This window comes from Chaetomium fimeti (genome assembly GCF_033439085.1).
Source record: "Chaetomium fimeti strain CBS 168.71 chromosome Unknown B0H64scaffold_2, whole genome shotgun sequence".
Classification (NCBI taxonomy): Eukaryota; Fungi; Ascomycota; class Sordariomycetes; order Sordariales; family Chaetomiaceae; genus Chaetomium; species Chaetomium fimeti.
The window spans coordinates 861,266-884,718 of record NW_026944330.1 but is presented as its reverse complement, the minus strand read 5'-3'; the positions used below and the strand labels follow the sequence as shown (position 1 = coordinate 884,718).

Genomic DNA, 23,453 nt, shown 5'->3' with positions numbered 1-23,453 from the left:
CTGCGTCCGTCCCAAGTAACACTAGAGGAGGACGAGACAACAAACAGCCAAGTCGAACCGAACCGCAACAGAAGAAATCCAAAACCTGCCATTGACATCGTATCGTTTCCGTCATCAACTGGATATCAACCATACACATATATCATATCCGACATGTCCCATCACCGAGAAGAACGAGTTCATCCTCCCACCCCCTCCCAAATCTTGACCCCTATCAACCACCACCCGAGAGAAGTGAACCAATCTTTCCACTAACCCACCAAGTACCCAACAACCCAAACCTCGCCACCACAACCCAAACCTCACCACAACAACTCAAACTAGAACGTCCACCCCAAAAAAGAACCCCCCCCCCCCCCCTTAACCCCAGCCAGATAACCCCCCCCTTAAGAAGAAGAAGAAAACTACCGATGAATATCCACCCTCTCCACCCTCCGCACATCATCCGGCATGCGCGCCACACAAAGCTGGACACAAAACTCCCCCCACTCCCCCTTTGTCGCATCCCTCACCGCGTCCTGGAGGTCGCGGCCGTACTGGTCGCGGAAGGCGCGCTTGACGGCGGCCATGTGGGCGGCGTCCCAGTGGTAGCGCACGAGGCGGGAGATGAGCAGCTCGCGGCGCAGCTCGTCGCGCCGCGACGCCGTCAGCGCGTGGTGCAGCAGCATCGCGTCGCGCACCGGCTTGTTGATGACGCCGTTGAGGATGTGCGCGAGGACCTCGCCCTGGTTGGGAGTGTGTGTGAGTATGTGATTGTATTGGGTATGGGGGGGAAGTTAAGAAAAGACAGAAGGAGGGGAGAGGGGGATAGAGGATTACTTACCACTAGGTTTCCGCTCTTCTTCAGCGCGTCCTTGGCAAAGTTGGCGCCGTGGTACTTGTTCTTGTACTCCCGTAGCACCTCCCGCAGGTGGGCGTCGCTGCGCTGGGTGGCGACGGTGATCATGAGGGTCTCGCCGCCCTTCTCGCTGCGGACGGCGTGGTGCAGCTGGCGCACGTCGTCGTCGACCAGGTCGTAGTCGATCCGCAGCGGGTTCCCGTAGACGTCCTCCTCCTCCATGCGCTGCTCGTCCAGCACCATCAGCACCGCCTTCTTGAACTTGTCCTCCTTCAGCTCCGTGCGCATGCACTTGGTCAGGCTGTTGCCGTACTTCTTGTCGTTGAACCCCTCCTTGATGCGCCGGATCTCGTCGTTGGTGCGCCCCGTCAGCGACTCGATCAGCAGCTCGCGCCGCGTCTTGTCGCCGTGGTACCAGAAGTTGGCCCAGTACGCCTCCGACTCCCACCGGCCCAGCGCCGTCGCGTAGCACGCCTTCATCAGGTTGGAGTCCTCGTCCTTGAGCCGCGCCCGGATGTGCTTGGCGATGTTGACGCCCTTGCGCTCCGAGCCCGTCTTGACCAGCCGCTTGTACTCGGCCCGCAGGTCCATCATCTGCTCGTGCGTGAGCCCGGGCAGGATCTCGATGAGGGGCTCCGTCTCCGGCGCCCGCCGCTCGCCCTTGAGCGCCTTGGCGAGCCGCGCCGCGTCGTCCGCCGGGTCCGCGAACCGGGCGCGGCGGGCACGCCGCCTCTCGGCCGCGCGTTCGTCTTCCGATCCGATGGGGGAGAGCGCGTCCAGGATTTGGGGGTTGCCGCCGGCCATGAGCATCGGAGAGGGCATGGGGGACATGGATTGCCACGTCCCGTGGTAGGCTTCCAGGAGCGGGGATGCCGGCGCGGCCGAGACGGAGAGGGAGGCGGAGTGGTGAGGGGTATTGACTGACAGGCTCGACATGCGCGCCGTCGGGGGTTGGGGCGACTGGCCGCGCTTTATGGCCGGCTTGAGCGATGGGCCTGGGCTCGGAGAACGGCCGGGACGCCCACCGGGGCCGATAACGTCCAGGTGCGTAGCGCTATACCGCGGCTCCTCGGTTGGCTTGTCATACTTCCACGGTTCCGGCTGGGAATACACGTAGCTTTCTGGACGGGGAGATGACGGGGCGTAGCTGTCCGGCCGGGGAGATGGTGGTGCGTGGCTGTCCGGTCGGGGAGAGGATGGGGCGTCGTACCTGGAGGGACCGGGGAGCTTGCCGTAGGCCAGGTCCTCCTCCAGGTGCGCCTTCTTCTCCTGCTTGCGGCGTTCCTTGCGCTCCTTGCTCGATTCTCGCTCCCTGCCGCTGAAGGAGCCGCGTGATTGGCGCGGCGAAGGCGGCTCGACCGTCTTGATGTTGGCGGCGTACCTGGCGGGGAGGTAGAGCTCGGGCCGCTGGAGGGCCGAGTCGCGATTCGAGTCGCTACGCTTCCGGTTCCTCTCGCGGTCTGAACCGCTGTCTCGGTCACGTCGTCGGTCAGAATCGTAGCGGTATTCGACCTCGCGCCGCGCCTGGGCGTAGGGGTCCTCGCGGTCATCGACGGGCTGCCCGCGTGGTGCGCTGTACCCCGCATCGGGTTCGGCAGCCGTCGGCCATTTTGACAAGCGCTCATACTCGTATGCAGTGGATGCGGGGTCCGGCAGGCCGACGGATGAGCTCGGATACGGCACGTCGACAACATTGGGCGAGGCGCGGACCCGGCTCCTGTCGCGGTCCTCATCTTCCCCGCGCCGTCCGGGCGAACGTGAACGACCGCGCCGGCCTCCGTCGTCGACCTGTAGCGACATGTCGGAGTAATTTGTGTTGGTTTTTGTAATTGTAATTGTAATTGGTAGCGGGAGCGATGCTGATCGCGATGTCTGGTGTTTTGTTTTGTCTCGGCCAATTGCGGGGTGAAGCTTCACGCAAACTCGGGAGCACACCGAGATTCTGCAAGATACCTATTTAGTAAGAGGGGCGCTTGCGGCACACACTCAAAAGCGGGGGACAGCAGGTTCTGTGAGATGAAGGCTCTCTCTCAAGCAGGGAACTCGACGTCTTTAAAGCTTGTTGAGCATGCCTTGGAAATGAACAACTACCACACACTGGCAGTATGTACGGTGTAGAAAGCTCGCCTACTCGCCCTTGTGCGTGATTGGGGCTGAGAAGCTGGAGCTGCATGAGGCGCTGTTCCCATGCGGTGCCATGAAACGCGAAGTGGAAGGTGGAACCCAAGCAATCTGACATTTCCGGCTGCTGCCTATCAGAGGCCGAGATGAGGTTGCATGCTTGGGGGAGAAGGCTGGCGGCGCCTGCCGACAACTGTCTCGTGCTCCTGCTTGCTCTTGCAAGAACGGGTTTAACGGTCGACGCCGCGAGGCTGGCCCATCGGCTTGGTCCGGGGAACCAACCCCAACCAGTGCCTTCCTGCTGTGTCCCGCTGTGTCCCGCTCATCAGCCACACTCTCTCTTCCCGTTCCCACGCTTCCTCCCGCCGCCAGCATCGCGAAAGCCGAGACCGCCGGGCTGAGCTCCCCACTTGGCATCCCGATATGGGATGGACTCTGCTTGGCGCACTTACCGCCCCGCCGTGTCCCCATAAATTCCCGGTCCCGTGTCCGGGAAGGCGGAGCCGATGAGAGTGTTCAGTCAGCCTTCTTCTACATTGTTTACAGGAGCCACGGCCTTCTTCACTGCTGCGGTGGCGAACGGGTTGGACATCCCCGAGCTTGGGTTGGACTGTGTCACCACTATGATGTCTATCTTGCAAACATTCCGTGCCAGGGATGGTCGGACAAGGCCGTCGCCTCGTCTTGAAGTGGCCGCCCGTGTTGGTCATGCCCCGGTTTGTCAGTTTTTCTAGAGAAGTCTGCAAGACTATCAGAAGAAGGGAATAAAAGGAAATCCGATGGATCACATCATCAGGTCGCCGGCCTATCCCAAGTGTACGGGAGCTTCCGTCATCGGGCTCGTATTCGAGAGCCCCGTGGGAACCCGTTCGTCTCATCATCCACTATCTTGGCATCAGAAGCTCCACAGGTAGCGGGAAGCGAGCCTCTGTATTCTCCCAAGTTGACTAATTTATTAGTTCATAGAAAGTTGAGTCGTGTCCAACTACTGATGCGCTGATAGCCGTGATAGAGTAGCGAGTGAGGCTGCACTCGCCACTGTCACCATCCACTCAAGCGACTGATCATCTCTTGAGCTCTCATTTCGGACGAAGCCCTAAGGAATGCCACGTATTGCTGCATGCAGATTTCCACCCACCCCCAGTCATAACCAAGGAAGCTCTCTGACCAGGAATCCAACCCCAATGAATTCCAAGTGGAGAGATGGTCGCCTCATCTGGGCTCGCCGGGTGGGACAAGACGGAGTTGATCCGTCAAGGCTTGTGTGATGTTGGTTCGATGCCCGCACTATTTGCCATTTCACACAGAGTGCTTCTCATCCAGTGAATTATCTCGGTCGTCTGCGTCCGCTCGGACCGAGGCTGGCGCCCGGCCGGTAGTTTCATCGAGTCGAATAGCGCCTTGCCTATAGATTTCGAGTCAGTTGTTGGTTAGTGGCAATGGTTTGGCGGCCGGGACCGAGTCGATGGGCGGAAACTCACCCGTTAAAAGCACCCCCCCACGCTTCTACAACGACAACCACGACCATGAATGCCGCAGCCAAGTAGACGATGATCATGTTGTTACGATCGTGGGAAGGCCGGCCTTGGTGGCACGGCATGCCAGGCTGGGGCGGGCCAGCAGCATCCACTTGGTAGGGCAAACGGATCAGATCGTTCTCGGCATCTCTTTGTTTCTCTCCGTTGGGTATTCTGTGTCTCGAAAGCGGATAGACAAGGCTAAGCTGAGGGATCTTTGGCCGAGGTAGTATTAAAGGGTTCTGTCCATCTGTCGCTGTGTCTTTGCCCTGATTGCCGTTTTGGTTGTCATCGATCAGCCAGGCCTTGGACGGTGTCGCACCATTATGCTCCCTGCCCGAGACCAAGACCTCGTCTCTTTTTTCTATCCAATGCCTGGGAATCGGGGCGCACACGGCTAACTGTGCTGCGCTGAGCGCGAGGCAAATCGTCATCGGCTTCATCGTAGTAGTAGTTGCTCGCCTATGCAGGGCCGGTAGTGGTAGTGGGGATGGGGAATTAGGTGGTAGAATATGCGGGGGGCAAAGACGAAAGGGAGGGAACCGCAAACGGAAGTGAAGTTGGGCAATGGACACGGCGGGGTGTGCCGCGGAGATGTTTTGACAACGCTGTCGCAGGAGAGTCAAACGCCAAACGGATAACTGCACCGCAACAGCCCCCAGACCAGGCCAGGAGGTTCGTTAAATGCTGCTGATTGGGCGTATCTAAGAGCTGCACGTCAAAGGGTTGGTAGCACACGTAATGGTGGAAACGAGGGAACGAGGCGTTGGTGGATAGGGATTTTATTTTTATATGTAGCCTGAGTAGGCACCTTGTCTCGTGCCTGACTTAAAAGACCGGCCAGCCCGATTAAGCGTAAACGGCAAGTCGTGCCTGGTTGCTTGGTACGCTACACAGTAAACCCGCCGGCTCTGGGTTCAGTCGCGCGATAAACCCAGAGTGCGTCGGCTGGTCTAGAACACGGGGCGCAGCTTCCCCACTCCCTAGGTTGCTTCACCTTCCTCGAACGGTGGGCTCCGGCACCAAATGCCAGTTGTTGGATACGAGTTGAAGCAACGCGTACACACTACACGACACCGGGCATCTTTTTGTCACGGATGGCTCGACTTGGGTACGTGGGATGCCAATCCCCAGCGTTACCCTGCCTCTCTCCCAAGAAAAAAGGTGTAGTGTGACGAATGGGGATATCTCGCCGGTGCTCTCCACAGAAGATGCGTCACGCCGGGCACGGCTGGGCATTTGTCCACGCAACATGGTTTTCTTTTCGCTGAGGGATTAATTCGATCGTCGTTACGATTGTTGGTGATCTGACCGGAGAGGCACCGAGCTAAAACCTGGGCGCACTTGCTCACCTCGGAGCTGTCTCCGGTGCGGCCTCCCAATACCTCCGATGTGAAGCTCCCGTCGGCTGGTTCCGCATTGGGTCGCGATTTGAGACAGAGCTCCCTGGCCCCTGGCATGTGGCGGAGCAGAATCCCACGGGACTCCACAGCGCTAAGAGATGGCTCGAGCTTTCGTCAAAGCTTGTTCTTGCCAGGAATGCACGTCAGGGGCCAGCTGCGAGCCACACTCATCACAAATTGTCGTCCGTCTCTCGAAGGTAGACGGCTCTATCCGTGCGCCATTCAAACATTTCCCATACCTGGTACTCCGGTATGCAGATGGACCATCCGTTGTGATCCATGGCCCCTCCTTCGGGTCTCCATCAATCGGCCATCCCCGCAGATTTCGAGGCGCCATTTCCGCCGCTGGTCCGATCTTCTACCGTGCCTGCCGGCCCCAAACTGCACCGCTCCGACCCGTCGCATCTGTCCCCCGAAGACGCCTACGCCTCTTTCTCCCCTCCACGCCGCCTCGGAGGGTTCGATAGTGGAGGAAATGGATCTGGTACAGATTCACGGCCCGGGCGCACTAGGCATAAGGACACCGCTCGGAGTCGGAGCAGGAGGCGCAAGCGCTTCCAAAAGCTGCTCTGGGTGAAGCAGTCATGTATGCATTGTCCCCATTTCCCCTTGCGAGGATGCGATTGCTCATACTATCATTGTCATTATTAAATAGACCCCGACAACTACACCGACCAAGCGACCTTCCTCGAGAACCTCCAGCGCAACCCTCGTGTTCGGCCCTACGACTTTTGGCCCCTAGTCGCCGACTCAACCGTCATCGTCCAGCACGTCTGCTCCGTCATTATCTTCGTCGTATGCTTCGTTGGTATCTTCCAAGAACGGGTTAGCCCCGTATCCGTGGTCGGATGGAGCAGCTTTGCGACATTCCTCGGCTGGCTGTTGTGGGATTGGTGGGTTACAAAAGAGTCGCCGGGCGGGTCTGGGGATGAGGACGAGGACGCCAGGGCGCGGATGATACGAGACAGGCGAGCGTCCAAGGAATTTCGCCCGCCTCGGCGGCAGGACTCATCGGGACTCGAACAACCAGTGCTCAACGCCAGTACCGTTAGCATTTCGAGCGTATCAAACTTCCCCTCTGCCGCGAGCTCGACCTCGAACCTCCTCCAAGACCACTCCCACACGCAGCGATCCTCGCACCCACTAGGCAGCAACACCCACAACAGCGGCCTCCTCGTTCCAGCCCACGCCCACTCCCGCTCCGCCAGCTCCATCAACTCCATCGCGTCGCAAGCGAGCGCCGCGAACAGCCCCACCACGACCACCACAACCACGCGCCTCGGCCCGGACGGGGCGGACCACGGCGGCGAACCAACCCCATCCCCGATCGCCCGCAATGGGCGCGCCTACGTCCGGCTCAGCACGATCAAATCCGCCATCCTCATCTACTTCACGCTGCTCGGCCTCTCCCCAATCCTCAAGTCCCTCACGCGCTCAACCTCCTCCGACAGCATCTGGGCCATGTCCTTCTGGCTGCTCGCCCTCAACGTCTTCTTCTTCGACTACTCGGGCGGCGGGCGAGCCGGCAGCGCGCCCACCACCACCTCCACCACCTCCACCACCTCCACCACCACAACAACAGGCACGCACAGCAGCAGCAAGCAGATGCCCGTGGCGTCGCTGTCGACCAACGCGGCGCTGATGGCGTCGACGGTGCTGGCCAGCCGGCTGCCGAGCACGGGCCAGGTGTTCAGCCTGACGCTGTTCAGCATCGAGGTCTTCGGCCTCTTCCCCGTCTTCCGCCAGTACGCGCGCCGCCGCTCCTGGCGCTACCACGTCGTGCTGACCGTCCTGCTCGTGCTGGGCGCCGGCGCCGGCGTGGGTATGATTCTTGGTGACGAGCGCGGCTGGCCGTGGAAGAAGGGTTTGCTGGGCATGGTGGTGGGGTGTCTGATTGCGGCGCTGGCGATGGGCGGGTGTAGTTGGTGGCTGATTGGGCTGCAGAAGTATAAGAATGAGATTTATGGGCCGTGGGATCCGGCGAGGCCGATTATTATCAGTCGGAGGCATTGGGATGATGATTAGGGGTGGTAGTTTATTTATTTTTTCTAATTTGATGATCTTGCTCGAAACTTTGTTCCTTGGTGACTACTTGGGAACCTGTTCCTCAGCGCTATCAACTCTGTTACCTATGGCGCCCAGGTGTTTTACGACCAAGGCTTCCTTCTCACCTAGTACAGTGATGGTTAATACAACTAGGTATGTCCCCTTCGTCCTATAAATGTGTATGGGAAACGTCACGGTCGATTAAACGCTATTAAGCTTACCTTGCTATCTAGCAAACAGCAAAGCGAAAAGGAAGGAGAAATAAGGAAAGAAGAAAAAACGGGTTTCAACCAAAAGAACCTACTTGCATTCCTCCACCCCATTTGTTCCGTGTGTTTATCTTCTGCGGGCGCTTCGCAAATGGGGAGTGACGGAGCCAACTTTGGCCTCGTTTGTATTCGGTAAAATGTCTTTCGGCACGCATCAACCACGGCTATGGCCGCTGCTCGAGACCAAGTCGAGCCGGCCTCACTTGAGGCTCGCGATCCCCCAGTCCCCACAGTTTGCCAGCGTCGAAAGGGAACTCAGCACGCGTGGGTATCAGTTTATCACAGGGCGCGCGCTCCTAGAGCACTTGATGCCATGGGAGCGACTGCCGCTGGGCTTGCACCACGCTGTGTGGTCATCACGGTCCCCACTGGTTGCGTCACCCTTTAGTGCATTTTTTTCATGCCATCGGACCTTCCATGTAGTCTCGATGGTCATGATAAGCCCCCGGTATCCCGCATGAGCCCCCGGATGCCTTCACTGTGATATGTTAGAGCGTACCTCGTCGGTAGCTTGTTGCTGGTATCGGTCAGTTGTTTTGTTTCTCTCCTCTCTCGCTTGGGAGAGAGAGGCGGATCGGGGGGAGAAGGAAATGACGGCAACCCGCTCGTCACCGCGGCCTCTCGCACCGCGAAAGGAAGGCAGGAACGGTCCATCAAGCTCCCCGCCTGCCTTCGTCAGTAAGAAACGCAAACAAGATTGACCTATTTGAGGAGAAGTTCCATTGGAGATGTCTCCTCAAGTTGATGACGAGAACGCGCATCGCTGTCGCTGAGGGAATGCTCTCCTCCCGCCATGCGAATGCCGTAGAAAGTAGAAAATGACGCCAGGTGCGTCACTGGTTGACGGGTCCCTTTTATACCCAGGGGCTCGGACCTCGCCACGTCTGACACCTGATAACTGACGTCTTCGGACGTGATCGTTACGGTATGCCCAGTACCTTAGAACATTCCGTTGTTCGAGACCCAACAGGTTGCTGAGATCATCTTCAGGTGAAAAGCCGGGCTCTGCTGCCTCCATTTACTGACCACATAGGAATTTCCCAATTTTCCTCCGCTTTCACTGTCCTAATCGCCGTGTCCGCACATTAACGATATCGTCAACGAAAGCATCATCTGCCGCCCAGATCAGACGACACGGGCTGCACATTCTGTTCGGGCAGCGACACTACGGCGACGTCTATTTACTAGAGAACTGAGTATGCCCCGAAAGGAGAGTTGGGTAGTGCCCAACCATCCCCCCTCTTGAGCACCGTTACCACACACTCCCTAGCTGCAGCTGCTATATTTACATCGATTCCGTTCGCTGACATCACGACCGGACATTTCCTCACACTACGAAGACTTATATCTCGCAGTCAGCGACCGGTGCCTTGCAGCAAACATATTCGGATATTGGACTATGAAGCGCGCATAGGGTCTTTCCTTTGAAATAGAAAGAACTCGCAGACTTGTCTTGGGAGGCGTCCTCAGTCTCGTCCTTCCTTGCTAGTCATTCACTACTCTCCTCGACAGCCACCGCGAGTTTCGGCGCCTTTTCAGCACAACTAGCGCGCGTACAGGACAATGTTTGTATCGAGTTCAACACCAAAAACCAGAATAAGTTGCACCTTGTCTGAGGATACAGTAGGGGAGACTTGGTGATGTCGGACTTCCCGATTAGGAAAGTTGCGCTGAAACGGAACTCGCTTGGATAAGTCCTCTCCGGGACGCAACTCATCACCAAACAGCGTCAGTGGTTTAGTGGTAAAATCCATCGTTGCCATCGATGGGCCCCGCGTTCGATTCGCGGCTGACGCAATTATCTTTTCCTTTTATCCTTCCTGCGAAGGACCGCAGCATTTTTGGCCTCATCAAAAGAAGAAGGACGGGAGTCACGAGGTTCAATGAGTAGCAAAGTTGATGGTCCGTGATGAATGAGAGGTCATGGTCTACCCCAAGTCAAATATCATGTTGGCCATTCGGCCACTCGCATACCAAAACGCCACGCCCAAGTAACAAACATCATCAACAGACTAGATAGGTTGATGAAGAAAACGTGGAATCACCATATCAGAAAGCCCAGCGCCCTGCTCTCGAGCACCCAACTGAACAGACAAGATAGCCCATGGCATAATCAGGGCCAAAGATATGAAAGAAATACGACAGGCCAAAACTCAAAGCCGCTCCGTCCACGCTGCCGTCCACGCTGACCAGCCACCATTTGCTTCAACTGAATTTCCAAGCAAAAATCTCCTTCCGTCCAATCCAGCTCTCCGAATCCCGGAAATCAACGAAGAGTACCACCAGTACCACCATCACCAAACCTGAATAGACCGCTCTGCCGACCGACCCATCCTTATCATCGTCATCATCAATAACAACAACATAAACATCATCACCCATCCCAGCCCCCCCCCCCCATATTTTACCATCACCCCCTATCATCACTTTCATGCCCCCAACTTACTCCGCATGCCCATCATTCAGCAACATCTCCAGCACAATCTGCCCGCCCGGCACCTCAGGATGACTCATGCAAATCTTGACGGTCCCCTTCGAATCCTGCTCGGGCGGCTGCAGGCCGGCCTGGGCACCCGAACCAGTCGGCCCGCGGAAGCCGTAGTCGAGGCAGCGGACGTCGCGGCCGGCGATGATCTGGCGGAGGCGGCCGTTCTCGGCGTTGCGGACCTCGACGTAGTCGTCGTTGAAGAGGAGCAGGTACTGGCCGAACATGGTGGCGGCTTTCGCCTTGCGCTGCTTGCCCGAGTACTCCATGATGAGGGTGCGGCTGATCTCGCCGTGCTTGTCGACGTAGACGGCGCAGTCGCCGTAGGTGAGCAGGAACTCCTGGTCGTTGAGCTTGAACATGCCGAGCGGGTGCGGCTCCTTGATGCGCGACGCGATGTTGGCGATGGCCGGCTGGCTGAGGTCGCGCGGGATCGACTGCGTGACCTTCTTGTCCAGCGTGAGCAGTTCGAACCCCTTGGACGTCGCCACGGCGATGTAGTTCTGGAAGAGGTTCAGCGAGAAGCACTCGGTCGGGATGTAGAAGGCGTCGTAGTCCCGGAAGGATTCGGTCGCCCCAGCGCCGGCCCGGCGGCTGCTAAACAGGCGGGACCGCTTCTCTGTCGCCTTCTGGAACACCGGCTCGAGCACCTTGAAGGTATTGTGCATGCCCTCCTTCCGCTTGTAGAACAAGAGCATCCGGTCCTTCATACGGGCCGTAGCGAAAAATGCAACGTCCTTGGCGAGGCGCTGTGGCGCCCGGCGCGGATTGTCGTGGGATGGCGCAGCGAAGTTGGACACCGGCGCAATCACGTCGAGGGGGTACGAGATGAGCGATCGGTCTGCGATGAGGAGGCAGACCGAAAACTCCTCCAGGACAGCAATCTGCGTAACCTTGCTGATCTGGACAGACCTGACCCACCCCCGAGCGTTCGATACTTCGGATATGTAGACGCCATAGTCAGTTCCGATGGCCATAAGCGACTTTCCGAACGACGTGAAAGCGCAGGCGCAGTTCACCGTCGCACGCGAGACCGGCGGCGGGCCCCTCCCTGGGCCGTACACCCCTTCCATCTCTCGGATCGCTCTGTCCAAGGGCGTGCCCCTGATAGACACACTGGGCTGCCTTCCTAGCAGTGACGCCGAATCGTATGCGAAGGCACAATCTGAAATGACGCGCAAGCGGAACGGCTCGGCATTTTGGGCATGGAGCGCTCTGGCGTGCCTGGTCTTAGCTTCGATGATGGCCGAACACCAAGTGGCGCGTTCTTGGGCTGACGATGCATAGAGCGTGTAGATCTCATGACCGAGATGCTTGATCCTGAACGGATAGATAATCTTTCCGTCGTCCGCACCCGCAGACGTCAGCCGGGATACTGTGTTGAGTGACGCTATAGAAGAGCCGGTTGCCGTGTGCTCAAGTCCGGGCCGCTCAGTCCCATTGGAGGCCACTTTGTTGAGTTGCGTCCCCGAGCCAGTTGCCGCCGTGGTTCTCGTCAGGGGAGCTGTCAAGCTCTTCTGTTTCGCGACGGGATCGTCATTCAAACTCTCGAGAAAGAGCAGTGGCATGGGAATCGGCTAGATCCAAAGTCAGTATCATTGAATAACCAATTGGTGTGATGGCGACGTACCTCCTTAGAAACATCGTATTTCTTATCGCTCCTCCCGTCCTTCGAGGGGACGGCCTTGGATAAAATGAAGTAGTGGTCAAAAAGCAAGGCATGGGTGTCGACCCAGCGGACACCTTTCGAGCCCTGTCGCTGGAGGTCGCCCTGCTTGAGCAGCTCTCGGCCGAGGTGGTCGAGGTTCAGGACGGACTGGAAGCCGGGCCGCAAGACCAGCATAGATTGCAGCTCGAGCAACTCAACCTTCCTCGTCATCTCGGCCACCTTCTCGTCGCATTCATGCGTGACCTTTTTGATTTCATCCAGAGCCCTCTCGAGGTTGGTTTTCTCCTCGCTCTCCCCTAGCATGTTCTTCTTTACCGTCTCGAGGAGGAGGCCGTATCTCTGGAGCCTGGTGATGGGCGCCTTCACGAAAGTGGTCCACTCCAGACGTTTGGACCGTTTGTGATCGCGGACAACATCGAGGAACTGGCGGAAGAGTAGGTTCCTCGAAGCCTCTTTCCTAACAAGATACGAGGCATACGGGAACGATGAGCAGTACTCGACATAGATCGGCCTCGCTTTCCGAATCCACTCTCTGAACAGGTCGCTGAACCCAACGATCCAAGGGCCTTGCTCTTGTTGGCGGTATTTCAGCTGAGCGAGCAGGTGCTCTTTGTTGATTTGCTGGACAGCATCCACCCTGCCGAATACCGCGTCGAGGAATTTGTCCATCCGATTCGCTGCGATGATGGGAGGCTGCCAGGCTCGGAGCCAGTCGCGGTACAACAGCCGGAGCACATCAAGTTGGCCCATGTAGTCCTCCTCGCCTGTGACGATCTCGTGTAGCACGTTCTGCCGTTCGACCTCCTTCTTGTGCTTGGATACGATGTCATCCTTGGTCACACCGTGGAAGGTAGCCCAGTCCAGAACCACGACGTCCTCCTCGGACATCATGTTGTCCAGGTTCACCTTCTTGAGCGTCCTGCCACAGTGGTGCGAGTAGCATCTCACCGGGATGCCATCGTCATGCAGCCGGGGCGCCATCCCCTCGTCCTCGTGCAACTTGGGCGCAAAGCACCCAGAGCCGGTAAGCTGCCACAACACACCAGAAAGCTGCCCTGTCCCGAACTTAACCCATTCTTCCTCGGGGATTAAGATGCCGGCTGAGAACATGGAATCAACCACCGTGGCACTCAGCAGCTCGGCGTCGGCGACGTTCATCGTCGGCACTTTGGCGCAGAAGAGTTTGAGAACGCCTTCCTCTATCGTCTTCCTCTTCAGGTCTGGCTCGCCCTCCGCCATCTCACGAACCCAAGAGGTAATGCCACTTAGAGCCCATGGCTCCGCACAGCGCTTGATGTCGGCAGCTGTGAGCTTCGAAGGCACAAACTTCTTCCTCCTGCCGGTGGGCAATGTGATCGTATCATAAGCGGCCATCGACGACGGTGTCCCTGCTTCGTAGCCCTCGTATGGCGTCATCGCCCCCTGCTGGTAAGCTTGCGCTTGCGGCTGGGACATGTGTTTCGCTCGCCTGCGCTCCTCGGCAGCGTCGGTCCTGGACCGGGCCGGTGCTTGTATTGGGGGGGTATTGCTATGACTTGATAGCGATATTGACCTCTCCACTTGTTGTTGCTGGCTGACGCTCAGCTCATGGCGGGTCTCCGGAGTATCGGGAGGGTATGGGAGTCTCGAGTCTGCGCTTAGGGAGTGATTGTGCTGATAGTTAGACCTGACCGAGGGCTGGGGCGACAGATGCGAGTTGCCGTCTGGGGTCTGAGGAGGGAGGGCAGGCAACGGGCGGTTTGAAAGGCCAGGGTGCCAGAACATTTGGTCATAGGGGTAATCCTCTTTGGAAGGAGAATCACTCCCGCTCTGCCGCGAATGGAGCGACACTCGCTCATCGCCGTCATCAAAGCTAAGACGATGGGTTTGGGGCGGGAGGAGACCACCGGTGCCACCATAATCGACCGACACATCCGAAAATGGGGGATACTCGGCGCCTTGTCCTTGAGGCGTTGGCAGCGGACGAGGGCCGTCCTGACTCTGGGCGGTTGTGGGCGGAGAGCCGAGCTCGTTACCGTAATGCAGGTTTCCAGCATATCCGCCTCCGTACATACCAAGGTCCATTGTTCCGCCGTAATCACTGTCCGTGCTCGGCTGCTCCTCCGGCGGCGGCGGAAGTGGCAATGGGGCCTGGGCTTGTTGCTGGAGTTGTTGCTGGGGTGGCTGTTGGGGCGGTGGTGGCGGTGGTAGCTGCTGTGGTTGCTGTGGCTGCTGGGCTGGTTGCTGAGATTGCTGCGGCGGCGCGGCGAGAGGTTCCATGTACGCCGGGAAAGTTATTCCGCCAAATCTTCGGTCGTCCATATCATCTTGCATCGCTAGCAGACCGGCCGCACCCTCCGGGTCGCTTTCCTCAGAATCCCAAGTGTAGGCGGTGTTAGTCGAAGCCGCGGTGTTATTCATGGCAGAAGAGGCATTCGAAGGGTACCGGTTCACGCCGGTGTCGGAGGTAGTTCTCGATGAGGTAGAGTTGTACCGCTGGGCCTTGTCCAGAACATCATCCGACACGGTGCCGTTGGTGGGCTGGGGGCGTTGGCTCTGTGGGGACACTCCCAAATCCGACACGATATCCTGCATCAAGCTGTCCTGCGTGACTTGGAAATCAGCTTCGCCGCCACCATTGACCCTCCAGTCTGGCTCTTCCGGCAAGTCATCCATCGGGCGATTGGGAAGCGGCGCATTCGTCGGGTGATGCCTGGCGTTCTCAGGAGAAACCTGAGGACGGCTTGGAGGGGATGATGGTACCGGTGACGGCTGCGAACTAGATCGAGACACCCGGTTGGAGAAGGAATTCGGGTCAGGCGAGTAGTTGGGGCCGACAGGAATATGTGAGTGCGCAGGATAGGGCACTTGCGAGCTCGGCGCGGCCGTGACACCATTGCCGGCATATGACGATCCCGAGTACTGTTGAGCAGTATAGCCTGTGGAATACGACGGTTCGTACCCTGCCGCGACGGCAAGCGGCGCTGCAGCCGGCGCATATTGTGGGCTATGCAATGCTGGCTCGTAGCGTTGCGGAGCCGAAGGCGTTGTCGCCGAGGAAGGTTGCGACCCGCCATAGGTTGAGGACGGAGGAGGGACGTAGGCTGTGGATACATGAGGAACGGGGGGTGTGTTGTAGTTGCCGTAGCCGTAATTGTTGTACCCAGCAACAGTGGAATGCCTTTGGGGGAGTGCCGCGTTGGTGCTGGCATATGCGGCCGGGTTGTACGCCTGCGGCGTGTAGTTTGTTGGAGGGGTGGCATATGTCGGGCTCGTCGACGGCGTGTGCCTTACATTCTGGGCGGGGTGGTATGGGAGCGAGGCCGACTGTGAACGAGCAAAGGCCTGGGGGTTGTATGTCGAATGCGAAGGGGGCGGCGGCGGGACCTGAACCTGGTATTGACGTTGATAGCTCGCTGCTGCAGCATTCTGAGGGATGTAGCTTGCTCGGTTCGCAGCTGAGTGGCTCTCGGCGGTAGGGCTGGTTATGAACAGCTCCTCGTCACCCCTTCCTGTACCTCCCGCCGTATAAATCTGGTGGGGTCGGGCAGCAGGCTGGTCGAAGAAGTTAGCGTCGTCGCCGCTGTTGAAACTCGGGCGTCGCGCGGGATATCCGGCGGGCTCCTGCGGGGGAGGGGCGACGGGATATTGCGCTGGCGGCACATGGCCGTATCGACGCGACTCATCGCTGCGAAATGACATATCGCGCTGGCTAGGTGGGGGTTGCAGAGAACCGTGCTCTGCAGGGGGAGAAGAGGCGCTTCTCGAGGGTAGCGACAGGGCGCGCGGGGTGTAGTTGTCGATCGATCGTGGGTAGCTTGAAGTCGCTGCGCCGGGGAGGGGGGGGTCGCGTGGAACCAAGACGGCTCAAAGATTAATCGCCCGCCTCATGCGCAACCCTTCACCGAGACAATGAAAACAATGAACACGTTGTGCGCTTGCTCCCAAGACCCTTCAATAACATGGGGCCGGTTTTCGCCGTTGAGGTGGAAGCGAGGATGGATGGGTGTGTTCGCCGTTGCAGGGTCGAGTGGAGCACGAATGGACCCGAGCAACGCCTTGTTTCAGACCCTGTGAAGGCCTGAATGAGGATGTCTCTTTGACGGACTTTTCCGGCAAAATTAGTCGGTGTGTATTTTATCTTATCACGCACCCGGGCTGTTCACGCCAAAGGCGCGACGCTATAATTTGAGGCAAATGGCGTCGTCGTGGTAATCGTCGGGGTTCCTGTTGGTTTTGGCGCAATTTCTAAACCTTGATAGCGGCCGAGCAGGTGGGAAAGCCCAACCTCAAGTGGCGGCCAAGCCACACCTTGGCTGGGGCAAGGCGAACTGGGGCCCCGCGCGCTAGGACCACCCTGACCAAACAGCAGCACTGAGGGAGAAACAGCCAAGGCGCCAACTGGACAGGGCGACCGACAAAGAAAGCACGGCAGCACAGCAGCAGGGTGTCTGCACCTCGTCAAATGTTTGAAGGAGGTGGGACTCGCTTCCAAATGACACGAAACAAATATACTTGTAAAGAAATTTCCCAGGTTTGGGTAGATTTCTTTTTTTTCCTTCCGAAGCCGTCAGGCTAAAGTCATCTCATTGTTGGGCCTTTCTTGACGAACCACTGGTCCTTGAAGATGGTTGTTGGCGACCCGAAGTCCTCGGACCATGGCAACCTGCAGTTGGCCTCTGCGTCCAATACTGCATCAGCTGTATAACAAACCTCCGCAATTGTCAACGCCGCCTAGGAGGTCATTGCTCACAACCGACTTAATAGTAAGGTTAATGTAATGCATCGTTGTTTATCAAAGGAGTTTAACTCTGATGATTGTGCGGCGATGACGAGAAGTCACAACGAGTCTTTGAGTGAAGCTGGAAAACGGTATCCACGACAGACCAAGGGGCAGTCCTTATCTCCACGGTATACCGAGCCAGCTTTCGAAACAGAAATCCTTGTCGAATTTCATCGCCCTTCGCCTACCGAATACGCCTACCGACATACGCAGGAGTTCTACACCGGCGGCGTCCTACAAAGGATCGATATGCCGTATTCGAGGAGTGGGTCCGGTCAGCAAGAGAGACATCCCAGGACAAGAAGCAAACACGAAACCGTTCGGACGGTGTTGATAGCTTACACAGTAGACCCACCTACCAAAGGTACACAGTATGGAAGTTGTGCATGCCGGCGAAACATGACGGTTTTCGCTTTTTCTCTTTCTGTTCCTGATGGCACGCCCTTCATCATGACGGCATGGGATGGTGATGACGGCATATCCAGTGCGGGGTTGAGCTCGGCGGTTCGAATCTTTCGCTCACAGTCCGGAGTTCCTGCCCCACCTCGAGTTAACAGCGAGCGGCCCTCGGAGCCCGAGCCGGCAGGGGACGAGGAGCTTTATCAGCAGCTCTTCCCAAACATTTCCGCTCCGCTCAGTCAAATACCTCGCTCGTCTTCTCAACGATTCTTCGTACTACGTCAACCAAGTTATACCCGTTCAAACTCAACTTCAACTCACAAACTACCGCCAAAATGGTCAAGGCTGGTAAGTTAAGCTTCTCAAATTACCCTGCCGTCCAGGCACACCCCACAACTCGGGAGAACGCAGCTGGGATGGGGATGGGAGGGGTCCAGGGTTCAATCAGCTTCAACTTGCAACCTTGATGGGCACTTTATCATCACATGGACACACCAACGAGGCCGCAGAGGCATTGGTACCCTGCATTGGATAATGCAGTGACAATTGAGCACCGGGATACTGGGTCGGGCCAATGCTAACACGCGTTCGTTTAGTCGCTGTCGTCCGTGGTGACTCGAAGGTCTCCGGCTCGGTCGTCTTCGAGCAGGAGTCTGAATCCGCCCCTACTACCGTCACTTGGGACATCACCGGCCATGACGCCAATGCCAAGCGTGGCATGCACATTCACACCTTTGGTGACAACACCAACGGCTGCACCTCCGCTGGCCCCCACTGTACGTACCCCCTAGCAGTCCCTCAACTATTCAATACTTCCCTTGGACCTGGAACAATCTAACGCAGAGCCTCCCCGTAGTCAACCCTCACGGCAAGACCCACGGCGCCCCGGTCGACGATAACCGTCACGTTGGTGACCTCGGCAACATCGAGACGGACGGTCAGGGCAACTCCAAGGGCTCCGTGAGCGACAAGCACATCAAGATCATTGGCCCCGAGAGCGTCATTGGCGTATGTCCCAACCAGAGTAGTATGCGGGGAATAAGTACTGACAATGAATAACTAGCGCACTGTCGTTGTCCACGCCGGCACTGATGACCTTGGCAAGGGTGGTAACGAGGAGTCTCTCAAGACCGGCAACGCCGGCCCGCGCCCTGCCTGCGGTAAGATACTCCTGATCTTCGCTTGTGTAAGGGACCAAAAGCTAACCAAGTCTTTCAGGTGTCATCGGCATCTCGCAGTAAACGACTCTATATCAGCTTTCGTCGGGGAGTTTAAGGAGCAATTCGTAGGAAGAGGGCCTGAGTTTGCTAAAAAAGGATACAGCATGCTAGAACCCGTCAGAGGCTCGTGCCGCTTGTGACCTTTTCCAAACTATCCCGAACGAAACTACATAGCAAAAAAGAGAGTAACACACTTCCTAAATGGAAGCTTTAAAATATTTCGATTTGACGCCGTGGTGCTGTATGATTCCGGGACTAAATTGGAGAGTTGATGACGGAATATGCGGGGTAGCTGTGTTGGACAAGCGAGCCCACAGTGCGACAAAGTAAATGCATCTCGTGGCAGATGGCGGACAGCTCAGCATCGGGTGTACGCAAGTAGTCAGAAATCTGAGACTTGAAATGTCAAATAGTGTTATTCACTTCCTGCACAATATGGACATGCCTTTCACGAAACGAAGGGTGGTTTGAGCTCGCCTCACACGGTGTTTGGGCATCGTTCTGCGAGTTTCCAGATGGAATGCGGGGCTTGCCGACCCTTGCCGAGTCCCGGCCGTAACCTCTTTCTGTATCAGACTGTATCAGGGATCTTATTGGAATCCAAGTTTAGGAGGCTATAAGTGTTGATTTTAACAGATTTCATGACCGCAACACGTGCCGCCTTGCCCATGGTCCTATGTTGACGCCTTGAGATGGAAGTGTTGGGAAATTCATGGTGAACGCAGGACGGACCTCATGTGGGGCAAGACTCACAGTGCATGGAGGTTCTGGCCTGCCGATGCCTGGTGGGGGAAGCCGCCCCTCGTGGCCCCTGGACGTCCACTGTTTCCTCCGGGGTGAGCTCTTCCCCACAGTCCCTTGCGAACCAATCCAAATTCATCTTGAAAGCTGTCAAAAAGGCCAATTGCTCGCCTGATGTCCTCCTGTACGAGATCGATCTGGGCTCCTGGTTCTTTTTAGTAGCTTCACCATCTCCCTACATCCTCCCTTTTGTCACCATCTCCTACATTTATCAGGTACGTATGATGTTCTCCTTGGTCTTTCTACTGCGGGCTTGGTTCTTGAGGAGCTTCACGGAACCTTAAATCAGCCTAACGTCCTAAGAAACCTTGCCGATCGTGGCATGTGATGGTGTGTGTACGAGATACCACTCTCTACGCTTCTGGCTCTGCCCTTTTTGGTTTGGGATATTCAGGCCCTCTTCCACCGTACAAGCCACGTCTCCGCTACGTGCGGAACCAAGGCAACAACGGCATGGAGCTGAGCTAACCGGCTGTTATAGAGGCGGTCCCAGGACGCCACATCTTTCTTCCTCATTCTAAATCACCGCCTATTGTCACCATGTCATTCCTTGCCAACGTCAAGTCGGTGCTCAGCGGAGACACCCTTGTTCTTACGAGTCCTAACAACCCGGCGGCTGAGCGAACACTCTCGCTTGCCTATGTTTCCGCCCCTCGTCTGAGCAAGGACGGCGATGAGCCGTACGCTTTCCAGTCGCGCGAGTTCTTGAGGGCACTGACCGTCGGAAAACAAGTCAAGTTCAGCGTTTCGTGTAAGTGATGCTCTTATAAAAGTTGTTTGCTCTCGCGACATCGTGTTGTACGGCGCAAGCTCATCGAATGTTTGCTGTTTCATCTAGACATTTAATGCTTACGCACTCTCCAGACACCATTCCTAACTCCGGTCGGGAATATGGAACCGCTCTTCTCCAGGATGGGACCGAGCTTCCGGAGGCAGCAGTCACCGCTGGTTGGCTCAAGGTTAGAGAAGATGCTGGCCGGAAAGAGGAGTCCGACGACATCCTCGCCAAGATCGATAACCTTCGGAACCTCGAAACAGCAGCAAAGGACGAATCCAAGGGACTGCATGCTGGTTCCGGCGGCTTCATCGAGGTTCAGAATGACCTAGGTGGCCCGGACTTTATGAAGCAGTGGAAGGGCAAGACAGTAGATGGCATTGTCGAGCGCGTTATCAGCGGCGACCGGCTGCTCATCCGTTTACTCCTTGAGGAGAAGAAGCACTGGCAGGTCATGACGCTCATGGCTGGTATCCGCACTCCCTCGACCGAGCGTGTCAACCAGTCGAACGGGCAGACACAACCCGCAGAGGAGTTTGGTAACGAGGCCCGCAGCTTTGTCGAGCAGCGCCTTCTCCAGCGCCCGGTCCAGATCAAGATCGTGGGCGCCAGTCCCCAAGGTCAGCTCGTCGGTGCCGTTATTCACCCTCGCGGGAATATTGCCGAGTTCCTTCTGAAGGAGGGTCTTGCTAGGTGCAACGACTTCCACTCCACCATGCTCGGCGGTGACATGGCTGCCCTCCGTGCCGCCGAGAAGGATGCTCAAGCTGCCCGCCGTCGTCTGCACAAGGGCTTCGTCGCCAAGTCTACCGACAGCAAGGAGCACGATGCGACCGTCACCAAAATCATTGGCGCCGATACAATCATCATCCGGAACAAGGCCGGCGTCGAGAAGAGGCTCAACTTGAGCAGTGTCCGTGGCCCCCGTGCCGGAGAATCGTCCGAGGCGCCCTTTAGGGACGAAGCGAAGGAGTTCCTGCGGAAGAAGCTGATCGGCAAGCACGTCCGCATCTCAGTCGATGGCACCAAGCCCGCCAGCGACGATTTCGAGGCCCGTGAGGTCGCTACGATTACCCAAAATGGCAAGAACATCGGGTTGCAACTCGTCCAGGAAGGCTACTGCTCGGTTATCAGGCACCGGAAGGACGACACCGATAGGGCATCCAACTACGACGAGTTGCTGGCAGCTCAGGAGACCGCCAAGGAAGAGAAGAAGGGGATGTGGTCTGGCAAGGCGCCTAAGGTCAAGCAATACGTCGACATGTCGGAGAGCGTCCAGAAGGCGAAGATGCAGCTGTCTACGCTTTCCAGGCAACGGAAGGTCCCGGGTATCGTTGATTTCTGCAAGTCCGGGTCTCGCTTCACCATCCTGGTACCGCGCGAGGGTGCCAAGCTCACATTAGTCCTCGCCGGTATTCGTGCTCCTCGCTCCGGCCGGACTCCCCAGGATAAGGGTGAACCTTTTGGTCAGGAGGCCCTAGACCTAGCCAACAAGCGCTGCAACCAGAGGGACTGCGAGATCGATGTGCACGATATCGACAAGGTCGGCGGTTTCATCGGCGACCTCTTTGTGAACCGGGAGAGCTTTGCCAAGATTCTCGTCGAAGAGGGTCTGGCCTCTGTTCACAAGTACTCGGCTGAGAAGTCCGGTAACGCTCTTGAGCTTTTTGCCGCGCAAGACCGTGCAAAGGAGGCGAGAAAGGGGTTGTGGCAGGATTGGGACCCGTCCCAGGACGCCGAACAGGAGGCAGAGGCCGCCGCTGGCGAACCCGCGGCAGATGCCTCGGTCACGATCGAGAAGAAGCCGGAGGATTACCGGGATGTCATCGTCACCAACATCGATGCGAACGGCAGGATCAAAGTCCAGGAGATCGGCAAGGGCACAGACGCGCTCGAGTCCTTAATGGACCAGTTCAGGCAGTTCCACATCAACCCCACGAACAGCGCCGTCATCAAGGACGCGCCGAAGGCCGGGGATTACGTAGCTGCGCAGTTTACGGAGGACGGCGAGTGGTACAGAGCCCGCATCCGCGCCAACGACCGCGCCGCCAAGGTAGCCGAGGTCGTGTACATCGACTACGGCAACTCGGAGAAGCAGCCGTGGTCGAAGCTCCGGCCGCTCAACCAGGCCCAGTTCACGGTCCAGAAGCTGAAGCCCCAGGCCATGGACACCCAGCTGTCGTTCGCGCAGCTCCCGGCGTCCCCCGACTACCTCAGCGACGCCATCAACTACCTCTACGAGCTCACCGAGGGCAAGCGGCTGGTGGCCTGCTTCGACTACGTCGACAACAAGGAGGGCCTGACCTACGTGACCCTGTTCGACCGCAAGCCCGAGGGCTCTAGCACCGAGTCGATCAACCGCCAGATCGTCCTGGACGGCCACGCCCTGGCCGCGCGGAAGCTGAAGGCGTGGGAGCGCAGCAAGGTCTTTGAGCCGGTCCTCAAGAGCCTGCGCGAGGCCGAGGCCGAGGCTAAGGAGGGGCGCCGCGGTATCTGGGAGTACGGCGATATCACTGAGGACTAAGTCATAGGGGTAGGCTGTCTGTGGCTGAGGAGCATATCTCGCATCGCGAAAAGAGCGTGGGAGGATCGAAAACCGGAATCGGAAAAAGGCGCGTGGGTTGGCTGGGCTGCACACTAACGTAGTTATTTACACATCCCATGATTAGGGACGCTTTGAGTACCACTGGCAGAATAAAAATCACCGGTCTGCGGTCTGGGTCCCATGATCTATCTCTCTTCATCAGCTTTATCAAGCACCACCTTCTGGTACGTAATGCCTGACAAAGGCCTCAGGTCCGTTCTCCGCGGCGCGGAGTCCCTGGTGGGCACGCTCTCTCCCGGCTATTTGGGGGTGGTGGACCCGGGCCCATTGCCCAATCATGCCGTGGCATGCGGCACGCTTCGCCGTAGCAGGCTGGTTGGCGCGCTCGGCTGAGTAAGAGCTGGAGCTGGGAGAGAGGTTTTGAGACCCGGGATCGGCGGAGTTGTCGGAGGTGGATCGGACAGTGCGGGGGGTGTCGGCTTTGACTTGGACGGTGTCACGGTGGGGGGCACTTGCGAACGTCTGTGTACCTTAGGGATGCACGAACAGTTCAGGACTTGCCTTTGTTGCCTCAGTCACCAGTCGGGCAACAATTGGACGACC

General features: G+C 57.6%; 7 protein-coding genes and 1 non-coding gene across 8 annotated transcripts; 4 read left to right on the top strand and 4 right to left on the bottom strand.

The window, feature by feature from the left end:
• Positions 1–365: 365 nt before the first annotated feature.
• B0H64DRAFT_335798 (uncharacterized protein) lies at positions 366–2,976 on the bottom strand. The gene is made up of 2 exons (XM_062801133.1): positions 824–2,976; positions 366–725 (listed from the first exon to the last, which is right to left on the bottom strand). Exons 1-2 carry the CDS (start codon positions 2,636–2,638, stop codon positions 405–407), a joined length of 2,136 nt encoding a protein of 711 aa, XP_062661914.1. The 5' UTR covers positions 2,639–2,976; the 3' UTR covers positions 366–404.
• A 21-nt stretch (positions 2,977–2,997) lies between these two features.
• On the bottom strand, positions 2,998–4,026 carry B0H64DRAFT_74360 (uncharacterized protein). The gene has a single exon (XM_062808696.1). The coding sequence runs from the start codon at positions 3,838–3,840 to the stop codon at positions 3,190–3,192; it is 651 nt and encodes a 216-aa protein (XP_062661913.1). The 5' UTR covers positions 3,841–4,026; the 3' UTR covers positions 2,998–3,189.
• Positions 4,027–4,258: 232 nt separating this feature from the next.
• On the bottom strand, positions 4,259–4,919 carry B0H64DRAFT_370894 (uncharacterized protein; the record flags this gene model as incomplete). The annotated part of the gene is made up of 2 exons (XM_062802114.1): positions 4,259–4,364; positions 4,441–4,919. 2 exons carry the CDS (start codon positions 4,917–4,919, stop codon positions 4,259–4,261), a joined length of 585 nt encoding a protein of 194 aa, XP_062661912.1.
• A 1,239-nt stretch (positions 4,920–6,158) lies between these two features.
• Positions 6,159–7,904, top strand: B0H64DRAFT_316501 (phosphatidylinositol N-acetylglucosaminyltransferase-domain-containing protein; the record flags this gene model as incomplete). Its single annotated transcript, XM_062800290.1, has 2 exons — positions 6,159–6,465; positions 6,535–7,904. The coding sequence occupies 2 exons, from the start codon at positions 6,159–6,161 to the stop codon at positions 7,902–7,904; spliced, it is 1,677 nt and encodes a 558-aa protein (XP_062661911.1).
• Positions 7,905–9,920: 2,016 nt separating this feature from the next.
• Positions 9,921–9,991, top strand: B0H64DRAFT_t42. Its single transcript has one exon. It is a non-coding gene; the product is annotated as a tRNA-Gly (tRNA).
• A 585-nt stretch (positions 9,992–10,576) lies between these two features.
• Positions 10,577–16,229, bottom strand: B0H64DRAFT_353946 (CNH domain-containing protein). Its single transcript, XM_062801521.1, has 2 exons — positions 12,310–16,229; positions 10,577–12,256 (listed from the first exon to the last, which is right to left on the bottom strand). The coding sequence occupies exons 1-2, from the start codon at positions 16,027–16,029 to the stop codon at positions 10,637–10,639; spliced, it is 5,340 nt and encodes a 1,779-aa protein (XP_062661910.1). The 5' UTR covers positions 16,030–16,229; the 3' UTR covers positions 10,577–10,636.
• Positions 16,230–17,718: 1,489 nt separating this feature from the next.
• On the top strand, positions 17,719–19,156 carry B0H64DRAFT_385012 (Cu/Zn superoxide dismutase). Its single transcript, XM_062803043.1, has 5 exons — positions 17,719–17,857; positions 18,106–18,285; positions 18,366–18,517; positions 18,573–18,669; positions 18,728–19,156. The coding sequence occupies exons 1-5, from the start codon at positions 17,845–17,847 to the stop codon at positions 18,748–18,750; spliced, it is 465 nt and encodes a 154-aa protein (XP_062661909.1). The 5' UTR covers positions 17,719–17,844; the 3' UTR covers positions 18,751–19,156.
• A 593-nt stretch (positions 19,157–19,749) lies between these two features.
• On the top strand, positions 19,750–23,083 carry B0H64DRAFT_353941 (uncharacterized protein). The gene is made up of 2 exons (XM_062801520.1): positions 19,750–20,281; positions 20,395–23,083. Exons 1-2 carry the CDS (start codon positions 20,071–20,073, stop codon positions 22,827–22,829), a joined length of 2,646 nt encoding a protein of 881 aa, XP_062661908.1. The 5' UTR covers positions 19,750–20,070; the 3' UTR covers positions 22,830–23,083.
• The last annotated feature ends 370 nt before the right edge of the window (positions 23,084–23,453 follow it).